Source organism: Esox lucius, chromosome 17 (genome assembly GCF_011004845.1).
Source record: "Esox lucius isolate fEsoLuc1 chromosome 17, fEsoLuc1.pri, whole genome shotgun sequence".
NCBI classification, from domain to species: Eukaryota; Metazoa; Chordata; class Actinopteri; order Esociformes; family Esocidae; genus Esox; species Esox lucius.
Genome location: NC_047585.1, coordinates 28,641,070 through 28,665,422, shown reverse-complemented (window position 1 = coordinate 28,665,422; position 24,353 = coordinate 28,641,070). Strand labels below are relative to the sequence as shown.

The 24,353-nt window shown below is 42.5% G+C and overlaps 1 protein-coding gene across 4 annotated transcripts in view; it reads left to right on the top strand.

The window, feature by feature from the left end:
- LOC105017174 (sodium-coupled neutral amino acid transporter 3) overlaps positions 1–24,353 on the top strand; it is a 60,950-nt gene that overhangs the window by 15,330 nt on the left and 21,267 nt on the right. For 2 of the 4 annotated variants that reach the window (XM_029114163.2, XM_029114162.2), the window contains 7 exons: positions 6,631–6,911; positions 8,589–8,621; positions 8,878–8,962; positions 9,043–9,158; positions 21,993–22,066; positions 22,252–22,344; positions 24,194–24,275. In XM_029114163.2, the coding sequence (XP_028969996.1) occupies positions 6,757–6,911; positions 8,589–8,621; positions 8,878–8,962; positions 9,043–9,158; positions 21,993–22,066; positions 22,252–22,344; positions 24,194–24,275 (638 nt within the window). In that variant the 5' untranslated portion in view covers positions 6,631–6,756. Of the gene's footprint in view, positions 1–6,630; positions 6,912–8,588; positions 8,622–8,868; positions 8,963–9,042; positions 9,159–21,992; positions 22,067–22,251; positions 22,345–24,193; positions 24,276–24,353 lie in introns of all 4 variants that reach the window. The other 2 variants (XM_029114165.2, XM_029114164.2) reach the window with 2 other exon arrangements.

The window sequence follows — 24,353 nt, the reverse complement described above, 5'->3', positions numbered from 1 at the left end:
GACAGTCAAATGCCTTTTCCAAATCCACAAAACACATGTGGATTGGTTGGGCAAACTCCCATGAACCCTCCAACACCCAGTAGAGGGTATAGAGCTGGTCCAGTGTTCCACGGCCCGGACGAAAACCACACTGTTCTTCCTGATTCCGAGGTTCTACTATCGGCCGTATTCTCCTCTCCAGAACCCTGGCATAGACTTTCCCGGGGAGGCTGAGAAGTGTGATCCCCCTATAGTTGGAACACACCCTCTGGTCCCCCTTCTTAAAAAGAGGGACCACCACCCTGGTCTGCCATCTCAGAGGCACTGTCCCCGACCTCCACGCAATGTTGCACATGTTGACACGCGTCAACCAAGACAGCCCCACAACATCCAGAGACTTGAGGTACTCCGGGCGGATCTCATCCACCCCCGGTGCCTTGCCACCGGTGACTTCAGCCCGGGTGATGGACGAGTCCACCTCTTAGCCCTCATCCTCTGCTTCCTCAATGGAAGACGTGACGGCGGGATTGAGGAGATCCTCAAAGTACTCCTTCCACCGCCCGACGACATCCCCAGTTGAGGTCAACAGCTGCCCACCTCTACTGTAAACAGTGTTTGTAGGGCACTGTTTCCTTCTCCTGAGGTGCCGGACGGTTTGCCAGAATCTCTTCGAGGCCAGCCGATAGTCCTTCTCCATGGCCTCACCGAACTCCTACCAGGCCCGAGTTTTTGCCTCCACAACCTCCATAAATGTCACAGCCAAATGAATATGACAATACAATCGGCCTTGTCTGTGTGACTGTTTCAACTAGTGACAACCTGAGTTGGCCTTTGTTAGGGGTTACAAAAAGATGCCATTACTGTTGTTAAAATTCAGGCTTAAATATGTTACTTTTGTTTTAAATTGACTTGGCTTTACTCTGAGAGCAGGACATCCTGGTCATAGCACAGGAGCCTGTCTTAAATATTGAATGCAATCAATGCTAACCTGCTTCAACCGTAGTGTTCCTAGGGGAGAAATAAAACCTATTCACAGACTATTTCCATGAGATGTTGATGTAACAAGATGTAAGCAGGTAACCCAGCATTTAGAGCTTTGGGCCATTTACAGAAAAGTGGTTGTTTCCCCAAACTGACAAGGTACAAATAAAGTGATCTGCCCTTGAGCTAATTTGGTTCACTGTCAACAATGGCTCAGCCACAGAGTTGGGTGCCCCATATTTATTACCTGGCTACCCAAAGCCTCTTCTCTGGCCAAGCTTTATGCTATACACACTGACATCTCCCCAATGGACAAATAGAAGACAGATCAATTTGATTGGTCCAATAAACTGATGTATTCTGTTAGACTGAAACCTATGGGTGGTCCCACAGCTTCCACACAGTGGGAGACATAGATTAGATGACATAACATACATCTTTGGCCAACTAAGGTATCTTAAACTTCCTTTCTTGGAGTTTTTCAACATTATAAGTTATTGTTTATGAGTCACTCATGATAAGTATTTATTTTTGGTTATTCAGGCAGAAGTCTTAATTTTTACATTTACAGTGTTGTTTGTTTGTAGCCATACTACTTACATCAGTCTTAGAGCATATTACAGGCACCTTATTATCTGTTTTTTTTAAGAACTAAGAATTCCAACTGAGTTTGTTGCAGGCTACCTTTCTGTAGTCCAATTTATGCTATAAAAAATATTGTTGTTCATTAATTGCATCCAATTGTGTAGCTGCTCCTTTGTTGTAGTTATTATTAGTTGTGAATAATACTGGCCACTTATATTTCATTATGCAGGTCCTTTAGTTCTTTTTTTAACCAGGTAAGACGATTGAGAACAAATTCACATTTAAAATGGTGGCCTTGCCAAAGGCATACACAATCAAAAATACATTATGTAACATGGAATAAGCAAGAGGTTATTACACCAAATGAGGTGATTCATATTTACACCTGGAAAATAAGCACATATCAGCATATGTGGTAATACTTGAAATTTAAAGTATAAAAAATAATATGAAATATGTGGCAAATGCTGCTGGTTAGTAGGTGCTGTGATTAAAGCAGCTGAGACAGTTTCATTTTGAGCAAATAAGCGGTGATGAAATTGTTTAGTTTGAGAATCTTTTGCAATCTTTCCCAGTCATTGGCAGCAGAGAACTAAAAAGAGTGACGGCCGTCATTGATTTTAGGGGTGACTGAAGTGATGGATCTATTAGACCTCAGCGTTCTGTTAGGTTGGCTGATTTAGAGGAGTGATCTAAGATAAAGAGGGGATTTACTAAATATGGACTTGTAGACACACTGGTACAAGTGAATCTGAATCATGACGGCCAGTCAACCAGAGTGTAACGATCACAATGATGGAGTGTTGTAGGAGGTCACCGATACTCAGAGGCACATGGCAGTAGCTCATGATAGTTCCAGTTCAGCTGCAGTTGAAGACAGATTTCTCTTAAATTAGGATGTTGGCCATCTTGTGATTATTTCAAAACCCAGCCAGGTAAAAGCTGCTTTATCCAAATAGCTTGCCATTTGCATTTTTCTCTGTGACCAGAGTTTTTTTTTTGTTGCTGATATGTCAGTATACTGTAATGGGGGATGGACAAAATTAATAGACCAGATTGGTGTTATCTACAAACTAAGGAGTATTCCACAGAATCTGAACAAAACTGGTATTGCAAAAAGAAGAACAAAATCTTCCTGTGTTGGACCGTGTAAAAAGAAACAAAAAGGGTAAAAACTTGGGTGTTTTCAATTACAAAGGGTAAATACAAATCAAATAAAACAGACTGTTCTTGTTATTCCTATGCATTACACTGGGGGAGAGTAAACCAGACTAAAGCTACAATTAGAGAAGAGATTAGCACTACTCATAAATTCCAGAGTTAAGGCGGCTTGTTGTCTCCATGCAACGTGGCATCTATACTCCCGTGTCAGCTTCACAGTGAACTCAATAAGCCTGCTTAAATAGGGTAAAGACAAGACAAGTTAATGGATGAAAAGTATATAAATTGTTCTATTCCCTACTCACCCATCAGGCTTGGTTCCCCCTGGGTATTCAAATCCCCAGGATGCCTTTCCCTCACAATACATCTAAACAGCTTATAAACCTGGAAAGTGGGGTGTTGTAGCAAAAATGAGGGTATTTGACCAGAGATATATATATAAAAAAAAAGAAAACACATCCTTTTCTTTTTATATTGAACTAGTTGCATAGCTAGCTTTTATTTAATTTAATTTCCCTTTAAACGAAAGGGAAGTATTGACAGTCAATAGAGTGCCAGCGAAGAGTGCCTTGGACCTCTGGCTTGGTAAGCTACTCTAGCCCATCAAGCCCTCAAATGGAAACGAAGGGCTGTCTGAATGGAAAGCATCAGCGTTTGGGCTGCTCCAAAACAAATCACACTGTAGAGGCCTGATCTGTGCAGCATACGTCAGAACAGCATCAGCAGCACAGCTGCTGGTCTGAGGGTGTGAAATGAAAGGCTTTGGGGGGGATCAGAGCTCCGCAGAGCTTGGATAAACAGCTAGATTCTGACAGATCGGACAGGGAAGGAGGACATCGATTTACTCCCACATGAAAGCATAACGATGTGTCACTTGCTCTTGCATAATTCCGCCCCTCCACCCCCACCTCTGTACGGAACAAGCTCCTTTCCTCTGGGGACACGGCTTTCTGTCTCCCTGAGAGAACACAACACAGCAGTAGTTCAGAAAACCACCGCATCCAGCGACGTCCACTGTCTTAGGGAGCAATGGATGGATCTCTGCCAAACGCCTTTCTAGCTCTCCCCCCTCTGTCAGTCTTTCCATATATTAGTGCTGCATGCAGAGCCGGAGCAAATAAAACCCACCTATTAATAGTTATTTATGAGGGAGAAACCTTTAAAAATAACAGCATGCAGAATCTAATTAAACATCTAATCTTGGTTGTAATTACTTAACGCCACATGTGCAACTCCCTGAAGGTGTGAAGGCTGCGTGACATTCAGACTGGTGTACGTGTCAAACTGCTCACCAACACCCTTTTTTGAGAGCCAATCTGGGAAATAGAGGTGTTGGGCTGGCAGGCTTAGTTAAAGCTAGTTATGTAAGGAGGGGATGTTATGATGGCATCGTAACCTACGTTATTCACAATGTGTAATATGTTACTGTGTTATGTTTTATACTGTACTGTGTAACAGTACATACTGTGACTAATGTACTGTTACTGTACTGACAGACTGTCAGTACTGCTGTCTGTGTATATGAGAGATCCTGATGAGAAGTCTCCCAATCCTTCACATGGAAATCAGTGTGTAGCACTGATGCTTACAAAACACTTCGCCTGTCCTGGGTGCGCCACGGTAATGGTCCTCATCTTCATCGCCACACAAGGACTTTCCTCATCAGTGGCTCACACTTTGATGCTTGACAATCAACTAAGTATTGACATATACTGTGTTTGTACTGTTTGCCCTGTGTCTATGGCTAGGTGTCTGCCAGGCATGCTTGCTGAATGAAAACACACTGTGTTTGTGTTTTCACACCCAGCTAGCGGAAGTCACATGTCGCTTTTGTTCATTTATAAAACCTTTATCAGCGATGTGATTCTGCCCAATCAGCTGTGTGCTGTGGGGAAGCCTGTAAGGTCTTCCCAGAGATCCAACGCGTCCTATCCGATTTAGGTGCCCTCGGCACGCCCACCAGCCTGTCTGTGAATGGTGGGCCGGTTGAGTGAAAGACTCATCACTCGCGGAGTGGTCCTAGTATGTGTGTCACTGCCCTCTGCCCATTCCCTGCCACACATGTGCTTGAGCGCCAGGCCCTGGCAGCCCCCGAATTCAAGGTGGCGTCTTTTCAATTAGGGCACAATGAATTACCATTTCAGCTCATCAAGTGGTCCGGCAAGCTGCAGCCAAAGGGGCCCTGGTGGTATAATGATGCCTGGCACAACAGCACCACTGTTCTCCGGATCGTTCCCAGGAAACCACACAACATGTGCTATTGTGTGCTGTCTTTTGCTGGCCGGCCACGTTGCCCGGCTTCAGCCGGAGAGACAGAGAACACTGGCTGTGCAGTTAGGCTCTGATCACGACGTGGTCGGTGGAGGCTGGTAACACAGGCCATGAGGGGCTTCAGCTCCATGGAGACCCAGGGTTGGATGTGCTACAATAATTTGACAAAAATGTGCAACATTTAAAATGCAGCAGGGTTTTGAGGGTGTGGGTGGAGCAGGACCAGGCCTGGCTGATGGGACCAGGACCATTGAAGGGGATGGAGGGACTGAGAGAGAGCACTGCCGTACGCTAAGCTCTTCCTAATTAAAGACAAAAAGTGCCAAGCGAGAAGGAAAACAATTGAGGCACAAAGAGGGCCAGAACTGGTTCTAAGCTGGTCGTAGCTAGTTCTGCTGCCATTGATCTCCTGCGAGTCCCACTGTGTGTGCCACCTTCTCTAATTCCCCTCCAAACCCTAACCCTCGATACCCCCATACTCCATCCACCCTGTACCCTGTTCACGCTGCATAGCTAATGGGGAAATTTGTGGTGGTGGCTTTCAGGAACAGCCAGAGAGGGAGAGCACGATATCAATGTCATAGGAGCCTTTGGAGGGCCTTTCAGGGCCCCGAACACCAGCAGCTCTCCTTAGACACCACTGTGAGGGACCAAGAACACAGGGGCACTGAGCATGGGGGCCTAACCAGCTCTCACAAAGACTAGTGTGTCTCAGCTAACATGGGCCTTTTCTCCTCTGATGAAGAAGAGAGGAAAATACCTGTCAGCTGACTACTCAATAACGCCTGAGATTCTCTCTGAAAACAAAGGTTGTTTATCTACTTAGCTTTCCGACTTCAATGGGGGTGGCTGGTGTTTTTATCTTATGTTTGACAAATTGACAATAGGAGGTGTTTGTGTTGGGTTGTCAGCTCCTCCAGTGTTCTTAGAAAGTGCTATATAACCCAGGAACGTTCCCCTGGGGCCTACCAGGAAGAGACACACAGACTCAATATAACTGCCAAGGGCCGGAATAATTTCTCTTTCAGCATGGTTGCCATCGACTCATTTGCATATTTGAAGGTGTTTATAAGGTCACCACATTGGTTCCTTTGACTGTATGCAATATGTCTAGTACACCCACAGGGAGCAATGGAAAAAAGTAATAGGGTCTGATGAGTCATTTTTCACCCTATTTCCTACATCTGGACGGATTTACGTTTGGAGAAAGCCAAAGGATGCCTTTAGCCTGCCATGTCTGCTGCCAACTGTTAAACATGGTGGGAGATCTGTAGGGGATCAGCCATCTTCTTGAAGAATGTAGCAATGTCCCACTACACACAGTTCAGGACTTGTATGACAGCATTCCAAGATGGATTTGAGCTGTTCTGAAGGCAATGGGTGGCCCTACTCCTTATTAGGTCCTTGATATTAATATAATGTTATGTATTTCCCATATTTTGTCCACCCCCTGTACATAACAAAGGATAGCTTAATGTATTATTTTAATACATTTGTATTGAAGATTCACAATTTCTATTCTCACTCTGGAAATAGATGGCTGAAATAGACATGCAAGCTTATCTGCATTTAATGAGCTGTGTCTGTAAAATTCCAGTGATTATGAATATGACTCCATGCTTTAATGATGTGTGTTTATTCTTACTTTCATAGACTCAGGAAGGAAAAGAAGACTCCAGCCACAGCACTCAGGCGCTCACACACACACGCACACACACACACACACACACACACACACAAACACAAACACACAAACACATACATTAGCACTGAGCCAAGATGAGTGAAGATAAAGCAGCTGAAGGCATGGAGCCTGCTCCTCAAGCAGCAGCACCACCAGCAGAGATTAACACTATTCCCAATGGGAAAGGCCACGAGGCTGGGGAGCAGACAACAGCAGCAGCAAAATCTCCCCCAGGAGACACCTCAGAGCAGTAAGTATGCATTCAGGTACAACGTAGCAGACCACAGAAGTACTAAAGTACAAGCAGGCTTTGATTTCCAGTCAGATACATGCCAGCCACATCCCCAGGTTCAGTTAGAATGTATTGTTCAACAGAGAGGCTGGTGGACAGAATTAGATAGTAGCGATTTGTATTAACCAGGACATGAGGCTTCATTCACCCCAAAAATGATAGAACATTTTGATCCCAAATGTGTCTTTGTTCAAAATGCATAAAATAAATCTCCAATGTGAAGAACTAAAAGTAGGCTACCATTAAATCAGATTATGTAATACAGGTTCAAATAGAATGCGTTTTTACCTGGCTTTATTAATAAATGCCAAACAAAAATAAAAAGTTCACATAATGCAGCTGAAAGCATGAGCATGGAGCAGAATGATGTACTCTCCCGGCTGGGTACTGCTTCTACTGTGAGAATACACATTCTATTGGGAAGTATTTTGAAACGTATTTGCAGCCAATCACTACTATGACAAAAGCAAAAAGAATGAAAATCAGGGAAATTAATTAATACATTTTGCAGTGCTGATTGTTTCCAGACGTTCTCCAAAAAGAGCAGCTGAAAAATTGCTTTTTGTTCATTACACCATATTGACAAGAAACCTTTATACAGTATACATCCATATACCAGGTATTAGACTGCATATTAAGTTAGTTAAGTAGGAAACTGTTACTGTTGGCTGTTGTGTTCTCCCTAAACGAGTATGTTCGAGTCAGAGAGGTAAGCTCTGATATTGGCTGCCTTGTCCACCAAGCTATGCTTATGACCTACTATTCTCTTACAGTGTCACATGTCTCCCCTCACACACACTGCCCCCACCACCACCACAACAAAAACACAGCCTCTTTGGAATTAAACCTGATACTATGTGTGTGGAAATGTGTGTCAGGTGTCCATAATCCTGCCAAGCATCAGACACAGCATACCTTTGACCTGTTCCTCAGTCACAGGGAAAAACGGCAACTGTTTATCATGTACAGTGTCTCCCCATTGATACATTTGTTTATCACGTACAGTGTCTCCCCATTGATACATTTGTTTATCTCGTACAGTGTCTCCCCATTGATACATTTGTTTATCTCGTACAGTGTCTCCCCATTGATACATTTGTTTATCACGTACAGTGTCTCCCCATTGATATATTTGTTTATCACGTACAGTGTCTCCCCATTGATACATTTGTTTATCATGTACAGTGTCTCCCCACTGATACATTTGTTTATCACGTACAGTGTCTCCCCACTGATACATTTGTTTATCACGTACAGTGTCTCTTCATTGATACATTTGTTTATCACGTACAGTGTCTCCCCACTGATACATTTGTTAATCACGTACAGTGTCTCTCCATTGATACATTTGTTTATCATGTACAGTGTCTCCCCACTGATACATTTGTTTACCACGTACAGTGTCTCCCCATTGAAACATTTGTTTATGACGTACAGTGTCTCCCCACTGATACATATGTTTATCACGTACAGTGTCTCCCCATTGATACATTTCATTATCATGTACAGTGTCTCCCCACTGATACATTTGTTTGTTGTCATTGACTCCACATTGACTGAATTACCAACAGTATGTTTATGTTGTTTTTCTTTGTGCTTTCATTGGATGTTGGATGGACTCTCTCAACTTTGTAGAGAAATTGTTCCCAATAGTTCCCAAAATGTCAGGTACGTAACAGTGACAAAGAGTGGTTAACATTCAGCTGTACTGTTTGTCTCACCTGGGTCATTGCATGATGAGCTGCGTCATAAGTGACAAGGAAAGACGTCACACCATTCTGCCTCAAACTCCAATGGAGCAGAATATTCTTATCCCATGGAATTCCTTCATTTGCTCAGACAGAGCAGGCTTAAGTTGTGATTCTATAACATTGTTCGTAAACATGCTCTTATGACTGTGCTTTCTTTCCTTGAGTTCCCACAGAAGTGAGGATCTGGAAGCAAAGCGTGCTGAGAGTCAGGAGTTCCTGTCCAGCATTGAAGACAAGAAGACCACACGGTTTACAGATGTGAGTTGAATCTATAGGTGGATCAGTGGAAGGTTCAGATTCAAGGACCAAACTTTACCTCTTTGTTTCTTTCTCATTAGTTTGAAGGGAAGACCTCTTTTGGAATGTCAGTGTTCAACTTGGGTAACGCCATCATGGGAAGTGGAATTTTGGGATTGTCGTATGCCATGGCCAACACAGGAGTCGTCCTATTTCTGTGAGTCAACATGGATGGATGGACGTTAGGAAGGAAGGGTGGGTGCATGGATGGGTGGGTGGAATGATGGATGAATGGAAGAAAGGAATAATGGGTGGGTGCATGGATGGGTGGGTGGAATGATGGATGAAGGGAAGAAAGGAATAATGGGTGGGTGCATGGATGGGTGGGTGAAATGATGGATGAATGGAAGAAAGGAATGAAGGGTGAGTGCATGGATGGAAGGACAGCGGTTTGGTCGTTTGCCCAACATTATTCAATGTGTATTTGAATTATTTATTTTTGCTGCTGGTGACTTCCTTAATTTACCTAATGCCAATGATACTCTCCTGTATACAACTACCCCTTCAGTAAACACTTTGCTGTCCACTCTAGAACATAGCTTTAATCACTTTTCTTCAACACCCATATCAACCACCTGCATAACCTTAATACTCTGGTTTACTGGCCCTCTGTACATACACAACGGCAGACTCCCCGGTAACGACTTATTTGCTAGTCAGCTCACTGCTGTTATGAACCTGTGCTGGGTAGATTTCAAACTTTGGTCACTCAGAAATCCTACACTTCCTTTGACACTTTCATTACACCTCACTCCTCAGAAGCAAACTGAACAAGTTGCAATAAGATCAATCCACCTGCTGACTCTGGCAAACCAGAGTAATTTTATGTTTATTGTCTATTCCCTTGTACATAGGGCTTATTTCATCATATCTTTACATTATTTATGTGGTTACTTGTGATTTCTTGTCTGCTTGCAATTGAATGCCTTTGGCCATGTAGGTCGTCATTGAAAATTGACATTTGCTTCTCAACTGAATTAGCTGGCTATATAATGGTTGAATTAAATAAAGATGTTCCTCTGGTTAAATGTCATTTTTTTAAAGCCCAAACAATATACAGTGGGGAGAACAAGTATTTGATACACTGCCGATTTTGCAGGTTTTCCTACTTACAAAGCATGTAGAGGTCTGTAATTTTTATCATAGGTACTCTTCAACTGTGAGATACGGAATCTAAAAAACAAAAATCCAGAAAATCACATTGTATGATTTTTAAGTAATTAATTTGCATTTTATTGCATGACTTAAGTATTTGATCACCTACCAACCAGTAAGAATTCCGGCTCTCACAGACCTGTTAGTTTTTCTTTAAGAAGCCCTCCTGTTCTCCACTCATTACCTGTATTAACTGCACCTGTTTGAACTCGTTACCTGTATAAAAGACACCTGTCCACACACTCAATCAAACAGACTCCAACCTCTGCACAATGGCCAAGACCAGAGAGCTGTGTAAGGACATCAGGGATAAAATTGTAGACCTGCACAAGGCTGGGATGGGCTACAGGACAATAAGCAAGCAGCTTGGTGAAAAGGCAACAACTGTTGGTGCAATTATTAGAAAATGGAAGAAGTTCAAGATGACGGTCAATCTCCCTCAGTCTGGGGCTCCATGCAAGATCTGACCTCGTGGGGCATCAATGATCATGAGGAAGGTGAGGGATCAGCCCAGAACTACACGGCAGGACCTGGTCAATGACCTGAAGATAGCTGGGACCACAGTCTCAAAGAAAACCATTAGTGACACTACGCCGTCATGGATTAAAATCCTGCAGCGCATGCAAGGTCCCCCTGCTCAAGCCAGCATGTCCAGGCCCATCTGAAGTTTGCAAATGACCATCTGGATGATCCAGAGGAGGAATGGGAGAAGGTCATGTGGTCTGATGAGACAAAAATAGAGCTTTTTGGTCTAATCTCCACTCGCCGTGTTTGGAGGAAGAAGGATGAGTACAACCCCAAGAACACCATCCCAACCGTGAAGCATGGAGGTGGAAACATCATTCTTTGGGGATGCTTTTCTGTAAAGGGGACAGGACGACTGCACCGTATTGAGGGGAGGATGGATGGGGCCATGTATCGCGAGATCTAGGCCAACAACCTCCTTCCCTCAGTAAGAGCATTGAAGATGGGTTGTGGCTGGGTCTTCCACCATGACAACGACCTGAAACACACAGCCAGGGCAACTAAGGAGTGGCTCCGTAAGAAGCATCTCAAGGTCCTGGAGTGGCCTAGCCAATCTCCAGACCTGAACCCAATAGAAAATCTTTGGAGGGAGCTGAAAGTCCATATTGCCCAGAGACAGCCCAGAAACCTGAAGGATCTGGAGAAGGTCTGTATGGAGGAGTGGGCCAAAATCCCGGCTGCAGTGTGTGCAAACCCGGTCAAGAACTACAGGAAATGTATGATCTCTGTAATTGCAAACAAAGGTTTCTGTACCAAATATTAAGTTCTGCTTTTCTGATGTATCAAATACTTATGTCATGCAATAGAATGCAAATTAATTACTTAAAAATCATACAATGTGATTTTCTGGGTTTTTGTTTTAGATTCCGTTAATCACAGTTGAAGAGTACCTATGATGAAAATGACAGACTTCTACATGCTTTGTAAGTGGGAAAACCTGCAAAATCGGCAGTGTAGCAAATACTTGTTCTCCCCACTGTAGCTTCTCCATTGGCAGAAATAGACATGTCATTATTTAACAGCAGTTAACCAGCCAATATGTGACAGCCCTAATTAAACAGTCGCTGGACGGAGGCTGACCAGAAAATATGGCATCACTCCTGTGGTAGCTATGTGACACGCTGGTGGTGTGGAAACGCCGTCATGACACACGTCTTCACTGAGATGAATAGGGGTTTCAAGCCATGTGTAATGAAACGTAATTGGGCCACTTGGTGAGTTCCCATTACTCTGCTAATAGCAGTGCTGCGCTGCTGTGTTAAACCAACACGATTACAATGATGGATGATGGAAGTAACATCAACATGCTTGCATCTGCCTGTCCTAGCTTGTGCTGTGATTGAATGTGTAAACAGAATGTACACAAATGTTCTCAGCCAGGGAACTAGGCCGGGAACTAGCCTGTGGTAAGCGGTGGTACGTTTGCTGTCAGGATGAGTCATCCTAGGGAATTTAGGTTCACAGCTGTCACTTTGATCATGAAGAGGTTATGTAATGTGTTTCTGGGTTTAGCACCCCATCCCTAATCATTTGGTGCTGATCTTCGTGCCATTGTATAATAAGACTACAAAGGGAGTTTGAAGCCAGGAGAGGTCTCAACGCCAGTGGGGAATCAGAGGTGGGATGAAGGAGCAGGGGATGTTCAGATTTTGTCAGATATGATTCGGCAGCACAAAAAACACTACAGTGGGGAGAACAAGTATTTGATACACTGCCGATTTTGCAGGTTTTCCCACTTACAAAGCATGTAGAGGTCTGTAATTTTTATCATAGGTACTCTTCAAAAATCCTGAAAATGACAAAGTAATGAATTAGCATTTTATTCCATTACATAAGTATTTGATCACCTACCAATCGGTCCACAGACCTACTGAAAAAACACTATTATCTGTCCACAGACCTACTCAAAAAACGCTATTATATTTCCACTGACCTATTGAAAAAACGCTATTATCTGTCCACAGACCTACTGAAAAAACACTATTATCTGTCCACAGACCTACTCAAAAAGAGCCAGGAGGTCTTGGGATTTGAGAGGGGAGGTGGGTTTGAAAAGACTGATTAATAGAAGAATACTTTTAGAGTACTGACATGCATCCCTCCTGTCTGTCAACCCCCCTGACAGTCTAATTCTGTTTAATACAGTATTAATTATGAGGTTATGGGTCTATGAGCTTTTCAGAAGACACATCCCGCTCAAGTTTCATGTTGTTAATCTCACCCATCAATCAATGACAAATGCTACAAAATCCACACTGCCTTATATTTTTCCTATTACCATCAAACACCTCCTCAACCCTGAAGCAGAGAACAAGCTGGCATAAGCCATGTGATCTGAGTTCATAGACTTGGCAGTAGTCATGTGATCTGGGTTTGTTGACTTGGCGGTAATCTGTCTTGGTACAAGGTAACAGTAGTCATGTGATCTGGGTTTGTTGACTTGGCAGTAATCTGTCTTGGTACAAGGTAACAGTAGTCATGTGATCTGGGTTTGTTGACTTGGCAGTAATCTGTCTTGGTGCAAGGTAGCAGTAGTCATGTGATTGGGTTATTAAAGTCTTGTTCCATGAAAAGCAATGTGTGCTATAAGCCCTCATCATCCTGCTTTTATTGGAATACTCTACCAGCCCCTGAGGTTTTTTTACCAAGCAATCTTGGATAATATTACAATAGCTCCATGGCTGAGGGGATAGGATTTGATCAGGGGGTGTTGAGAATGACCGAGTGGGAGTCAGTATGCAACCGTATCAGACAAAACGTGCTCATCTGCAGTATTGACATGTGTCTCGCAGACAGACAAAATACGAGCACAGATCATTTGGGGTCAAACTATAAAAAGGAATCCATGTCCGACAGCTTTCAAAAGCTGTCTGTCTACAATAGATCCACAATATTTTGGATCAATACATATATATAGGGTGTGAACAAAATAATGGGAACACCAAATAATATATTAATATTAAGGACCTAATAAGGAGAAGGGCCACCCATTATTGGAATGCTGTGTGAATGTGTGACAAAATCTGATTTACTTTGAGAATTTTCTGTTATTTATTGCATCATTTTAGAATTCTATTGGTGTCTAAGGGGTTAAAATTTCATTTGAGGAGCAATTTGTCTGCTTGAGAGTGTCACATGACGAATAATGATAGAATATTCTGATGGATTTGTTTTGATGTGCATGATATATTATTTTAGCAAGGATTATGCTAAGCGGGCAGAAGTGAAAAAGAAAAGTTGTTCTCAAAATGTTTTTTTTTATTTGAGATAGTATGACTTCCTAACTTTAGTTTTTCTTAGTGGTAACATGCTGTCATTTCTTACCAAATGTGACTAATATTGAGCATTCATTCTCTACCATAACCTACATAAATATTATTCAAAGACTGTATCCAGACTTTCTGCCTATACCCTCGAGTCATGTCTAAAGGGTTTTTCCAGCTATTCATTTTGAGCTGGGTGGCGTTGACTGTGGTTTCTAAAGGTCTGTGGTCTGATTTGGACTGGTCTGAACCAGCTGAACTCTGGGTTGTTAAGCTACACTGTCTGTCTCTGTCTCTCATACACCTGGCTGACTGTACAGCTCAACTGCTCCTGTGCAACATAAAACATGGCTGTCTAAAATCTCATATGGAATGAAGCAAATACAGTCCCTGAAATGCCAGTATGTATTTCAAATATGGACAGTATGACACAGATCCACATGCCTCAAATAGTTATGTTCTCTAGCACCCACGTTGATTGATAAGTTATTGTAGTAAACTAAAACTCTAATCAAACATAGAACAGGAAAAATGGTTTAGTAAACAGAAATATACAAATATTGGTAATATTGGGAAGGTTTCCCATTTTTAAATGTGTCGTTATTTTCACTCGTTATGTGTGTAGTTGTTTCCCCAACACATAATTTTGTTTAACATTTTTGTATGTTTTGTTGCAAAGAAAACACATTAATCCTTTTAAAACCCTGTTTCCAAAAAGTTGGGAAGCTGTGAAAAATGCAAATAAAAACAAAATGCAATGATGTGCAAATCATTTATTCCAATATTTAATTGAAAATAGTACAAAGACAACATAGTAAATGTTGAAACTGTGAAATGTTATTGTTTTCTTGGAAAAATACGTGCCCATTTTGATTTTGATGCCAGCAACATGTTTCAAAGAAGTTGGGACAGGGGAATGAGTTGTGTTGCATTACCTCTTCTTTTAACAATACTCTGTAAGTGTTTGGGAACTGAGGAGACCAATTGCTGTACTTTTGAAAGTGAAATATATTACCATTCTTGCTGGATATAGGATATCAGCTGCTCAACAGTTCAGGGTCACCTTTGTCAATTTTCTTTTTCTTCCAGCCCCAAATGTTTTCATTGGTGACTGGTCTGGACTGCAGGCAGGCCGGTTTGGCGCAGTTTGGCACCCATACTCTTTTACTACGGAGCCATGCTGTTGTAATACATGCAGAATGTGGTTTGGTATTGTCTTGTTGAAATAAGCAAGGCCTTCCCTGAAAAAGATGTTGCGCTGATAAGAAGCTGGAAGGTCCCTCTCCTCTTTAGTCTGGAGGACCCGGCGTCCATGATTTCCAAAAGCAATTCCAAATGTGAATTTGTCAGACCACAGGACAGTTTTCCACTTTGCCTCAGTCCATCTTAAAGGAGCTCGGGCCCAGAGAAGGCAGCTGTGGTTCTAGATCTTGTTACATGGTTTCTTCTTTGCCTGGTTGAGTTTTAACTTGCATTTGTGGATGCAGTGATGTACTGTGTTCACCAACTGGTTTTCGGACGTGTTCCTGAGCCCATGCAGTGATGTCCACTAGAGAATCGTGTCTGTTTATAATGCAGTGCCGCCTGAGGGCCCGTAGATCACGGCCATCCAATATTGCTTTTCGGCCTTGTGCCTTGTATACAGAGATTTTTTCTGATTCTCTGAAACTTTTAATGATATAATGATACACATTTTCCAGTCTTTTGTTGCCTCTATCACAGCTTTTTTGAAACATGTTACTGGCTTCAAATTCAAAGTGGGCATATTTTTTTGATAATTTGTCTTTAGACTATTTTCCATTGAATATATGGTTTAAGTGATTTGCACAGCATTGCATTCTGCTTTTATTTACATTTCATGCAGTGTCCCAACTTTTTTGGAAACAGGGTTGTGTTTTATTTGACCTTAATAACCTTCCTGGGATCACAGATGCGAGAGTGTGATAGAGAAGAAGAAACATGTTGACTGGGGGACTGCCAGTCCTATCAGTGGACCACTGTGTCGTGTGGCAGCCTCCAGTGTGCCACTACCTCTCTCTATTTCTTGGCCATTGTACCATGTCAGTCTGAATCTTAGTTTGTTGTTCCCAAAGGGGACATCAGAACCAAATAGCAATGGCACATTGTTTCTCTAAACACAAGAAAACTATAGGAAAGTCAACAACCCAGAGCTAACGTCACAACGATACGCTGGCATCCCGTCCTTTTAGAACAAGTGGGTCTAAGGCTATGTTGGGGGATGTGAGGGTCTAAGGGATGTGAGGTTCTAAGGGATGTTAGGGTCTTAGGCTATGTTTTGATTTGGTGTCTAAGGCCTATGAAGATCTAAGGGATGTGTGGGTCTAAGGGATGTGAGGATCTAAGAGATGTGTGGGTCTAAGGGATATGAAGGTCTAAGGGATGTGTGGATCTAAGGGATGTGAGGATCTAAGAGATGTGTGGGTCTTAGGGATGTGAGGATCTAAGGGATGTGTGGGTCTAAGGGATGTGAGGATCTAAGAGATGTGTGGGTCTAAGGGATATGAAGGTCTAAGGGATGTGTGGATCTAAGAGATGTGAGGGTCTAAGAGATGTGTGGGTCTTAGGGATGTGAGGATCTAAGGGATGTGTGGATCAAAGGGATGTGAGGATCTAAGAGATGTGAGGGTCTAAGAGATGTGTGGGTCTAAGGGATGTGAGGGTCTAAGGGATGTGAGGGTCTAAGAGATGTGTGGGTCTAAGAGATGTGTGGGTCTAAGAGATGTGTAGGTCTAAGGGATGTGAGGGTCTAAGAGATGTGTGGGTCTAAGGGATGTGAGGGTCTAAGAGATGTGTGGGTCTAAGAGATGTGTAGGTCTAAGGGATGTGAGGGTCTAAGAGATGTGTGGGTCTAAGGGATGTGAGGGTCTAAGGGATGTGAGGATCTAAGAGATGTGTGGGTCTAAGAGATGTGTAGGTCTAAGGGATGTGAGGGTCTAAGAGATGTGTGGGTCTAAGGGATGTGAGGGTCTAAGGGATGTGAGTATCTAAGAGATGTGTGGGTCTAAGGGATATGAAGGTCTAAGGGATGTGTGGGTCTAAGGGATGTGAGGATCTAAGGGATGTGTGGATCTAAGGGATGTGAGGATCTAAGAGATGTGAGGGTCTAAGAGATGTGAGGGTCTAAGAGATGTATGGGTCTAAGGGATGTGAGGGTCTAAGAGATGTGTGGGTCTAAGAGATGTGTGGGTCTAAAAGATGTGAGGGTCTAAGGGATGTGAAGGTCTAAGAGATGTGTGGGTCTAAGGCTATGTTGGGGATGTGAAGGTCTAAGGGATGTGAGGTTCTAATGGATGTCAGGGTCTAAGGCTATGTTTTGATTTGGTGTCTAAGGCTTATGAAGATCTAAGGGATGTGTGGGTCTAAGGGATGTGAGGGTCTAAGGGATGTGAGGGTTGCCAGTTGGTTAACCTACAAGCAACCTACTGGCAAATGTCCTCAACATTTCTGGCCCGAAAGAAACACAGACAGTGCCCTTCATAAGGGGACAGTAAAGTCAAAACTGCTGTTTTGCTATGGATTCACAACATATAAAAATATGATTAAAAAATGAACATGAGGCAAAACATTTCTAAAACATTTACAGCAATTTCAGATATCCATCCATCCTTTTTGTGTTAGCATAATAATTAAGTAAATTCCCTATGGTTTTATATGCCTACATTCTTACTGGATATTGGTATCATGGGTTCATGGTAGGCTTACCAATACACAAAAATGTGTTGATCTCCATACATCTTTACTGTAGTTCCAGGGATATTATGCATTCCTGTCTGTTCCTAGGCAACAGTATGCCTGTTCAACAGAACGGCTTTTGGGATCTCTTTTGTCTCAACTGTTAATTTAATATTATAGCATTGAGCCCATTAAAATTGGGTTTCAATTTACAGTTGAAACCCAGCTGAATCCATTATACCACAACGCCGTCATTGTTCCTTATTTTCTTTTGACCTCACCTAACACCTCCTCTGCACGTCGGAGCATTACAACACTGACAAGCATTCCAATCATCCACTGTAAAGGTCCTGCAGTCTGCTTTCAGACCTGAGGACACACATCTGACACCACGCATCCTGTGTGCATTTTGCTTTGTAGCTTAGAGGGCCACAGCTTCTCTAGCCTAAAGCCTCCACGGGGCCCAGTGACGTTTGTACTGAGATTAGTGTTTTGTCGAAGGAACAGGGTCGTACCAGAAGGAGTCAGAGGGCTTCTGATTGTAAAACCTCTGGGACTGACTGTCATGTGGCCTTAAACTGAACAAAGAGGGTGTTCAGAGGCTGTGATCAGTGTTTTGGGTGGTCGGTGGCTGAGGTCAGAGTTTTGGGTGGTCGGTGGCTGAGGTCAGTGTTTTAGGGTGGTCGGTGGCTATGGTCAGTGTTTTGGGTGGTCGGTGGCTGTGGACTGGCCATTATTTGTGCCCTGGTCTGCTCAAAATATACTCAAAATCCACCCCTCCAATATATTGATATATAACGTAATATTCTGACTTTCACTGGGGAAACCAACTAACTACAGGTCAGTTGCAATGATGGTCCTGCAGCAACATTAATTATGATGTTGTAGGAACAACAACGCGGCGATATCAGATTGTGTAAATATTTATGGTTTATGTTGACTCCATGGTTACAGCCTTGCCTTGGAGGTCGGAAGAATTCTTGTCAATGAGTCATCAATGATGCCGGTTCCCTCAACATCCTGATTCTCCTCGACCTGAGTGCTGCCTTGGACACCGTTAACCACAAGATTCTGCTCACCAGGCTTAAGGGTCTGGGCGTTGATGGAACTGCACCCGCCTAGCTGAAATCCTATCTCACTAACCAAACCCATTTCCTCCAACTCAAAGGCCTAAACTCAGATTCAGCCACAGTCACTCAAGGTGTCCCCCAGGGTTCAGTACTTGGTCTCCTACTCTTCATCATCCACATCCTTCCCCTTGGTCAAATCCTCCGTCACTTCAACATTCTGCTACGCTGATACACAAATATATCTAGTCACCAAGTCCCTCACCAACCCACCTCTGACCCATTTTGAATCCTACCTGACTGCAATAAAAGCATGGTTGAAGGACAACTTCCTCAAACTAAGCAGCTACAAAACAGAACTCATACTCATTGGAACCAAATCCACCCTCAACAAAACTGGCACTTTCACTCTCAGCATCGATGGCACCGTTGTTTCTCCATCCCCCCACGCATGTAACCTTGGCGTCATTCTGGACTCTACACTTTCCTTTGATAAGCACGTCAAACAGACTGTAAAATCTTAATTCTTCCATCTTCGCAACATCGCCAAACTCAGAAACTTCCCTCTCCCGTCCTGCTGCTGAAACCCTAATACATGCGTTCATAACCTCCCGTATTGACTACTGCAACTCCATACTTACCAGCATCAAATCTACATCCCTCCATAAGCTCCAAATGGTTCAGAACTCTGCGGCCAGACTACTGACTCACACCAAGTCCAAGCAGTACATCACCCCTATCCTCTGTGAGTTACACTGGCTTCCAATCTCCCAACGCATTGACTACAAGATCCACCTACTGACATATAAAACCCTAAACAATACCGCCCCTGCCTACCTGTCCAAACTTCTTCCATATCAACCAACACACACTCAATCTTCGTTGTTTTCTCCTAGTATTTATTTTGTTTCTGTTTGTTTTCTGTTTCCGTGTCACTCTTCTACAGGATCTTTGGGTCCCTGAAAAGCGCTATATAAATATAATGTATTATTTATTATTATTTTTAATTTTGTATTTGCATAAATGGTTTGAATGGACCACTGAAAATAAGTGTGTAGCTTTTGTAACTGAAGTAACAACATAGTAGTTACATAGGTAATACTATGTAACTACACAGTTAAATGTTTGGTGCGGAATCAGTTATTAAACATTTGTAACAAGGAATGTGAAATTATTTACTAAATGATTGATAGACTGGTTGGTAAAACGAGCATGGAGTGGGAAGCAAAGAAGTAGTTCAGCTACTTTTAGGGAGATAGGAGACCACATCGGAAATCCTTATTAACATGCGTTGGTATTATTTTCCATACTTTGTCAATGTTGTTTAACGGGATTTTGAGACAGTTAGATTAGCAACCGCATGATGCAGCATGACAACCTGAATACAATTGGTTTACTGTCTGCTGGCAGGAGGGTTATACCTGCCTCCACGCATTGACCAATGTGTTCCATCTCCTCTTCTCCTTAATGTATCTGGCTTTGTCCACATTTTATGCCAATGCCTTGCAATGCTTGCTGGGTCCTGACCAATCACAGGTTTTTAAAGGTGTCCAACTAGAATGACTTCTGTTATGTCAGACATTTTTTAAGGGGTAGGCCAGCCTTTGTAGCTTTTTGTGTTAGCCTACATCCATTTGCACTGCTTGCATCATTTCGTATCCCCTTTCATCCTCTTTTCTTCCCTTCACCTTCTTGCTGAGTCCCTGATAGTCCACCAGTTAAAAAAACATTTAAATAATGGTTCATTGAGTTCACAGAGCATTTCCCATCATTATTAGATCTACAGTACAATACAGCTCTATATACAATGTTACCAGCAACAAACCACAGTCACCCCATACACCCCATGATAGAGCTATACCAATGACTTGCATTTAACATATTTTCATATTACAGTAGAGACTTTGGCTAGTAATTTGGCAGACACAGAAATCTCAGTTGGGCCCTGCCTTTGGCCCTGGGCTTCAAAGGAATGCAGTGGGGGAAAGTTGAGCTGAACAGCATACATAGTGTCTTTCTCTCTGCCGGCCTTTCTTTCCTCCTGTCTGTCTATATGCCTTTCTTTTTCTTTCTTTCTTCCTTTCCTTTTTTCTGGCCTTTCTCCCTGTTCTGTTTTTTTTTCCACCAAGCAATCCGAGACAGACTAATTTGAAACTAGGTGAACATGCACTTGGCCACTCCAACACAAGCCCAGTTCCAGTTGCCAATTGTAGAAAATGAACAAAAGAAGTAAGCAGAAAGATGTTGGCCACTGGTGGCTGGAGCTGTATTTTGAGACATCCTCAACAGGAGAATCATGGATCCAAGGCTTGGATGATCAGAGAGTCTTGGATCACAAAGTCTTGAAACAGAGAGTCTTGAAACAAAAAGTATTAGACCAGAGAGTCATGGACCATAGAGTCTAGGATCAGCGAGTCTTGGATCAGAGAATCTTAGATGAGAGAGTCTTAAGCTGTTCTTCATTTTTACTCTGTGGTGTATCCTCAGCTTGGTATGTCAGTGTTGCATTCACCCAGGATAACAGGTCATGAACTCCTTAACCTTAAGACCTCATGACCCATGTTGTAAACTGCTGATGATATGTGGTTTGGACACACCTACTCATTCAAGGGTATTTTTAATTTACTTTTTTTTTTACTTATTCCAAATTATAGAATAATAGAGCATACATCAAATCTATTTATTAACCCATATGGAATCATGTAGTAGCTGTGTGTGTTCAACAAATAAAAACACATGGAGCATGTGTATACATACTACTGCAAAATGTTCTACTACAATACTTAACAAAGGAGCTAGTCACACACCTGTATAGATTCTTGGGCAGGCGTGTAAGAGAAAATAACATAAGTAAAAATAGAAAAAAAAAAAATAGAAAATATGTTTATGAAAACTATCTCTCCTTACAATCTAAATGTATTCCAAAATATCAGTGCTTCACAAAACAAATAAAAAGGCAAATATGGCTCCCTGACAATGGTATAATTTTTTCCCTGTGCTTTATTTGCCCCTCACTAAACAATGTTGGTATTCGCTCAGGCTCTTGTATTCCCATAACCCATGATCCCAAGATCCCAAGAAACCTAACTGTACAACCAGCTGAATCAGTGGTTTTCTTTGTCCGCTAACAGAGCCAAGGATTAGGACAGCTGTTTGTCAGATGTTATCAGAATATGCAGTCCACTCCTAAAGTTTAATACAGAGGAGGACGATGATGATTGACGATGAGGATGGAGGTGATGGAGGTGATGGTGCTGACGATGCCCTTTCCTCTTGTCTCCTCTGCAGCGTGCTCCTGACGGTCGTAGCGGTCCTTTCTTCTTACTCCATCCATTTGTTACTCAAGTCTTCTGGCATTGTGGGTATGTCATCCTCCAACTAAGAGCACAGCCTGATTGGAAACAGCCCCTGTCAGCATCTTCTCTGTGGCCAATAGACTGGTCACTAGGAATTAAAAACCTCTCCCAGTGTCATGAAGTCTGATGTGCCTTTAAAACATGTCAGTGCTGCACAACTCAACTGTATTTTAATGGGCTTGGTTCCTCAGGTATCCGAGCATATGAGCAGCTGGGCCAACGGGCATTTGGAACCCCAGGCAAGATGGCCGCCGGCATTGCCATCACACTGCAGAACATTGGAGGTGAGGGCTTACACACAGATGCACACACACACACACAGAGTGTTTCTCGCATCATTACATAGTCTTGCAAGAGAAGCTTGGATCTATGGCCAATTAACATTTCACCTTTCCCTGATATTAGATTAGATTCAAATTTACTGTCATTGAACAGTACGAGTACAGAACAATGAAATGCACTTAGCATCAAACCAGAAGTGCAAATAAAAGAGGGCAGAAAATGTATATGTTACAAGTATATGTATGTTAAAGTAGAATGTATAGATTTGCAAGGCAAATGCAGTATAAATGGCAATACTAAATGTGCAATTAGCCTTCAAATAGCCTTCTAGATGTGCAATCGAGGCAAATTGAAGGATTAAGGTAGCATGTGCAACCAGGATGGAGAGATAGCAGCAATGAGGTCTCCGAAGTAAAAATGCAAGCACAATGGCAATTCTAGATGTGCAAAGAGTCAAATTGAATGTGCATGGTGCATGTGCAACTGAAATGCAGGGATAGCAGCAGTGAGGTTAACGTGGTAGACACATACCTGTAACAACTAAAAACATTGCAGACAGACTTTGCAAGGCAGTGTCAGAGTAGTACAAAGGGAGTAGTGCAACAAGGACCTTGAGAGGCAGGGGGAGGGTATGTTTAGTGCTGGGTAACAGAGTTAAGCAGGGTTACAGTAGATGGAAATCTCAGAGTTAAGTAGGGTTACTGTAGATAAACATTTCTGTTTTCTTGCATTATTTATTTTTTCTCTCTCACTGATGTGTATATTGAGAAGGTGAAGGGCTTCTGACTGTAATTTGAGGGGATGCATTCAAGATCAGGCAGAAAACATAGCAATAATTTCAGTTGGCAATGTTGTGAAATTACATTAAACAGCGCAACACAGATATTGTCAGAGAGACTGAATGCCTCAGCTTAATTGGATTGGACATACTGTGTATGTGTGTGTTTGTGTGTGTATGTGTATGCTTTCATGTCATTGTGTGTTTTAGGATATATTTAGATTTGCTGGAATATGATTCTCTCTTTACTTTCTCCATGTGGTGGAACTTCGACCCTCACTAAGATTTATATTGTGGCTGTGGGTGGAGGCTAAAAGGATGTGGGAATTTTGAAAGTAGGTTGCTCCTTCAAGTGCCACGTGGAGCAGGCTTTTACACGAAAGCTCCTTGAGTACCAGCCCCTCTCGGCCACGTACACAGACTAGCAGTGCGTCATGTCCACATTGCTGGTCAGCCAAAGACAAAGGCTGTGTGGTTATCCTGGGAGGGCTGGGATTCAGCTATCATGGGCAGCCACTCAGCAGGTGTTGTCTGTACCCTGGAGCATACATACTGGGACCTTTGACATGCTCTGTGTATTCCTGAAGTGTACATTTGATTTCTAGATCAAAATCAAGTATTTAAAACATATATGTGTGGTATGAGTGTGTGTATACAAGTGTGTTTCCTGTTTTCTGTAAATGTGTGCGTATACTGTGTGTTTGTGTGTGTGTATATATACAGTGTGATTTTGTGTATTTGTGTGTGTACAACAGGGGTTCCCAAACTTGTTTGCTCTGTTATTCGACTTTGATAACCACTACTTATAAGTCTGATTTACTGCCTAGCCCTGCCCAGAATGTTCTGAAGGTTTTTTGGGGGAACAGAGTATACTTAAAAGTTTTATCTTTCAGGAACGGGGCCATATTTTGTAGCTTAAACCATTCAAACCTTGGAGCTCTATTTGTAGGGAGAAGACACAAACCGCTTTCAGGAGTGACTCCTGTGATCTGATTTTCAGGTATACATTTAGTATAAATTGCATATGCCTCATGTGTTTTTAATGGCTGTTTCTCTGTTTGCTCCTCTCACAGCCATGTCCAGTTACCTGTTCATTGTGAAGAATGAGTTCCCACTGGTCATCCAGGCCTTCATGGGGATCACCAGCTCATCAGGGTAACATACTGCCACTGTTCTAAAACACTTCTGAAACGGTTCTGAAAATGTTCTGAAATGGTTCTGAAACCGTTTATG